Source organism: Sinocyclocheilus anshuiensis, unplaced genomic scaffold (assembly GCF_001515605.1).
Source record: "Sinocyclocheilus anshuiensis isolate Anshui unplaced genomic scaffold, SAMN03320099.WGS_v1.1 scaffold334, whole genome shotgun sequence".
NCBI classification, from domain to species: domain Eukaryota; kingdom Metazoa; phylum Chordata; class Actinopteri; order Cypriniformes; family Cyprinidae; genus Sinocyclocheilus; species Sinocyclocheilus anshuiensis.
The window spans coordinates 551758-557056 of NW_015546055.1; the positions used below are offsets into that span (position 1 = coordinate 551758).

General features: G+C 39.0%; 1 protein-coding gene across 1 annotated transcript in view; it reads right to left on the reverse strand.

Moving 5' to 3' along the window:
* The window catches only part of LOC107699258 (mediator of RNA polymerase II transcription subunit 13-like), a 104581-nt gene that overhangs the window by 40437 nt on the left and 58845 nt on the right, over positions 1-5299 (reverse strand). The window contains exons 5-8 of the mRNA XM_016500454.1: positions 2548-2745; positions 2151-2348; positions 1893-2055; positions 1045-1158 (exon numbers count right to left, since the gene is read on the reverse strand). Coding sequence (XP_016355940.1) covers positions 1045-1158; positions 1893-2055; positions 2151-2348; positions 2548-2745 — 673 coding nt within the window. The remainder of the gene's footprint in view (positions 1-1044; positions 1159-1892; positions 2056-2150; positions 2349-2547; positions 2746-5299) is intronic.

Genomic DNA, 5299 nt, shown 5'->3' on the forward strand with positions numbered 1-5299 from the left:
ACTAGAAGGACATTCACAGAGTTGTCTATAAACCACTCTTGCTGTGTGCTTAGGTTCATTGTCCTGTTGGAAGGTGAACCTTATGCCCAGTCTGAGGTTCTGAATGCTCTGGATTGGGTTTTCATTAAGGCTAACTCAATATTTTGTTGCATTAAGCTTATCTTCTACTCTGACGAGTCCCTCGGTCCCTGCCACTGAAAAACAGCCCCACAGCATGAGGCTGCTACCAGCACACTTCACTGAGGAGAAGATAGAGTCTGACCACTCCGACATAAAGCCCAGATCGGTGGAGTGTTGCAGTGATATTTGTCCTTCTCTAGATTTCTCTCATCTGCATATATGGTCATGGAGCTCAACTAGAGTGACCATCAGCTTTTTGGTCACCACTCTTGTGGTGTATAATGCTAATCATAAGCTTCTTCAGAAATGGTGATAAAACATTTATAAAAAAATAAAGTCCCTAATTAAACATCATTTAAATAAACAAATATTTGAATATTAATTTTTTTATGAGCCCTAATGTTCTAATTCAATATTTTTGAAAAATGCCCATCCCTATAATGTATATGTATATGTACACACACACACATCAATGAAATATAAATATAAATATATATACTAAAACTTTTATTTAAAAAAAATCAAGTTTTTTACTTCATTTGTTTCTTTGTTTTGTTTTAATTTGTCCTATTGCTTCTGATTGGTTTCTTTTTCCCTCAGCTGTTTTTGATATAACTCTAAACTTGCAACACATGCAGACTATGAATATATAAGCAAGCTAATTTCTTCTCTCTATCAGAGAGGCAAATAAAAGAATCAGAGCAGAGCTTATGACAGCTTAACACCATCACTCAGAAACCAGTTTCTCCGGTTTTCACAAAGAGCTTATTTAATACTCCATAACAAATGTATTGCCTGTCATTTTACAGAGTGACAGATGACACTACAAGAGCTGAAAAGTGATTAGTGGCAGCAGCAGTGTGGAATGGTTAAACAACGACAGCCTGTGAGAATACAGGACTGAGTGAATGTTCATATCTGTACCTAGAACAGTTGCAGCTTGATCTCTGTGTGGAGTCGACAAAGTCCCAGGTGCCCACTTTCATCGGCGTCTCCTCCTCGCTGGTCCCATTGGAGGCTGTGGCAGAGAATTTCCGTCTGCAAACACACAATGAAACAAGACTGGCCTCAAACTCTCTGAATCTTCTGAATGGTTTCTAAATCACAAAATCTATGGTACTTTGTTGAGGCTAGTTGTATGTTTTACTCCAGTAAATATCTCCCAGCGTCGGTTTATTTTTGAAAGTCAAATTCTGTATACATACTGCTAAGTTAGTTACACAAAAGTTTATGAATATTTTTACTGTTATTGCCCAGGAAAAACTATTTTATTGAACACACATTGACCTTTTTGAGTAAAGGCGGATATGCCATTATAGGTAGTACAATCAATTATAGGATTATCAGCTTAACTTTTTAGTTTAGACAATTATGAAATGGCAAAAAGTAACTTTTTTAACTAATAAATGGTATACATTGTTAAAATCTAAAATGTGACAACACGACTTGAAATGAATGAAATTTTAGTTTGAAAAACTGTTCCCAAGATGGACTGAACTGACGTTTAAAAGCATTAAACAATCACACATTTGTGCAAATTCTGACTCTAAACCTTGCAGACAAAGCCCTTGTGAAAAGTTCCCTGTGTAACAACTAATCTTGATCACTCCTAATTGTTTTTTCCCCTTCAATAATCAGTAATAAAACAATCTGTGGCTCAGATATGCATTGTACCAGTAACAGTGCATTGTAGATCTATCATGACTGTGAAATGGGATGATCTGATCTCAGATTTACTCTGAGCTCATCTGAGGATGTCTGAGCACACTTACTTGTTCTGAGCTCGGTTGATGTTACACTCCTGCCAAACGCTCTCAACCACCTGACTTGCCATCCTGCGTGGAATCTTGCCACCGTGATGACTGGTGCTGTCAACACTGAATCCATCCATCACCACCGGCAACCGCATGCACTTCTGTGCCGAGTGAGAGTGAACTAGAGAAAGAAAAAAAAAAAAAGTTTGAGTGTAACGGATGCTGACCATGAAATGAGATGGGCATGGGTTTGTGTCAAGGTTGAGGCATGTTTACCTGTCTGAGCCTGATCCTCAGGTGAGGTGGGAGGAGTCAGGGTCACTGAAGAGATGGCAGGGTCACGGTTTGAAGCAGGCACTTGATGGCCATTTGAATAGACAGCGGTGCAGTGCGAGGACCCCGTAGGTGTTACAGTGGGGATGTCTGACTGCGGGACTAACACCAGGCATGCAGGATACACCATGCGCACACCACCTGGAGAAACGGCCACAAATTAACACCTTATGAATGCACACTTTTAGAGGGAAAAAGAAAAAAAAAGTACTACAGATGAATAACACATTGCACACTATATTACATTTCTCCAGTATTTTCAGCAAACATGTATTGTTCCCACAATGCAACTGGTTTATTTACCAGCCTTTTAAGTAAAATATATTTTGGTCCAACTTACCAACAAGCACTTCCACTGCTGCCAGGGAGTCGTCCTCCCAGTTGATGTCCTCCATTTTGTCCTCTGTGCTCTCCTTGGAGGTCGGGCTGATGGGATAGAACTGGTTCCATTCTTCAATGAGCTTCTGTGTCGGAGGGTCGGACAGTTTGAAGGACTGACCGGTCAATGTCCCGTTCAGTCCAAATGGACTCAGAATCACTATAAGCGAGAATGAGAGAAGTGATTCAGTCATACACACTACATACAGTACAGAACACAAGAGATATTAAGGCAGCAGTGGCATAAAGGTCAAGAATCTGGGACACAGGCCTATCACGATTATTTTATCTAATTGAGTTTATTTGAGATAATCATAATCATTGTGCTCTTTTAATCTCAATCACAGATTGCCATTCAAATAAGGGAATTTTATACAAATATCAATATTTCTAAACTTTAGAAAATTATTTATTATTATTATTACTACTACTACAATTATTATTGTATTATTATTATTATTATATTACAATAATACAATTAAAACAGACTAGGCCACACAAAACAATAGTGTTACTGGAAACAGCTCTCTCACACACAAAAACAGTAAAAACACACAAAAAAAGAATAAATTACCAAAAGAAATTATACAATTTATAAATATAAAATAAAAAGATTTTAATTTTGTTATATAAAAAATATTTATATATTTTACAATTGACATAAATAATATATAACCATTTCAATATTTAAAATATTAGGTCGTTCTAATTTTCACAATATTTCTGTACAAAAGACAAAAAAAAATCAAAAGGAAAGATTTGTGGATTATCCTTACACTGTGAAAGACATGAGCAAAAAGGCTATTAAATTAACTGCAATTAGTTATATGATATTTAATAAACTCATGATTGTGACAGCACTAGCTAGTACACAAAATGTACCAAAACTATGTAACATGCATCGCTGGATAACCATTTTTCCCTTGAGTAATTCACCGATCCTAGTATCCTAACTAGTTTTTGTTTATGCATCCAAGTACTTGTGTTAAATGATAACGGCAAAAGAACCTCTACTACAAAATACAATCAAGTGGCATTTATCTGGCGTTGTCCTTGGAAAGTTGCCCCAAACTGGTTCTTACAATGTGGAAAGCTAGCATATGTAGCAGAAAAACACATGAAGACTAAGGAGCGTGTAATCAGAACAGGACCAAAGCAAATGAGTCTATGAAGCGGGGGAACACTGTACAAACACTCCCGCCTGGCTCTCTCTCAACCGCTCCCTCCACTTCTGTTCCTCATTAACTGTGGTCTTAAATGACTCCTCCACTGCAGCCGGGTCTCTTTCCTTCCTCCTTTCTCTCAGACACTTTCCGAAAGCCTTTCATATCAACACAGCCTCCAGTTACTGCCAGGCAGCACTCATTCTGAGCCCATAAACCAACTTAAATAAACAGGTCACTCAGAGGGAGAGAGACAGAAACAGGGTGAAAAAAGACAAGGAAAGCGCACAAAACAAGGTGAAGTACAAATGTGGAAGTAGCGGCATCAGTTTTCACTGGTACCTTTCCAAAACACCTCAGTTTCTCAAGAGCAGCTCTGTTATATGCTGCTTTCATGCCTAAAAAAATAACTAAACACTGAGGTAGGTAGTCACAAGTTTTCCCAAGGAAATCTCATTCTGTACATGCGTGTTTCTTTAACTGCCTTGATATATTGATCCACATATTAGAGGATAGGAGGAGGAAGGAGCTTCCAGGGAGAAAAGGGGGGGGGAGTGGATGAATCCATCCTGTGTCCTTCCATTAGCCGGCTCATTCCATGGCCTTCATCACACAAATCCATAAAAGCCACAATGACAGAGGACACCTCCATCCATCCGGAAGAGGTATGGGAAGAGGGAATGGGGGTAGGGGGATGCTATACAAATGGAAAGGAGGTACAATTAATCTTTAATGGGTTACGGCAGCTTAAATCTAAACACTCTAATAGAGATTGTTATCCTGGCTTTAAAACAGAAGCCTCCAAAATGCATTTTGAAAAAACAAGCTGACCAGATGTAACAAAACATACACGGCTCATTCGCAGACCACCTCTGCAAGCAAAAATTGCTCTTTTAATATTTGACAGATCCTAGATCGAGCCAATTCGTTTGGCCTCCTGATGGCCAGCTCATCCCCAATGCATCAAAAAAGACTCTGAGATACGCAAAGTATTTACAGGAAGAAAGCCCAGCGTTGAGCTCTTCAGGTAGGTGGTAAAGCAGAAGATAAGAATTTGCATGGCGGGGGAGCTTGAAGCATTGAATCCACTAGAGAGGTATCAACTCTCAACTATCAACCATCATTAGAAAGGGGTCTGCTGCTCTGGTCCGCTTTTGAGTGGGGGCATCACACAGATATAAAGCAATTTTCAGACAAACAGGCAAACAAATGTATTCCAATATCACACTGTTCACCTCACATTAATTCTGTCAAGCAATCTGTGCACTACCAGTCTCTCTCTCACTCTCTCTTCTGCTCGGTTAAGTGAGCTATGAGTTCATTACACCCCTCTCACTGCTCTTTATGAGGTCACAGTCGCAACAGTCGCACGCTCACTAATCCGAGACTGTCAGAAACGGTGAGCAGCAGACCAAAGGAGATCGAGCAGCCCTCTACGAACACCTTGGCAATTGAATCGTCATTGGCTAGTAAATTTTTTTGTTTACTCGCCAGATTGATAAATATATACATACACATATACATATATACACACATATACACACACACATA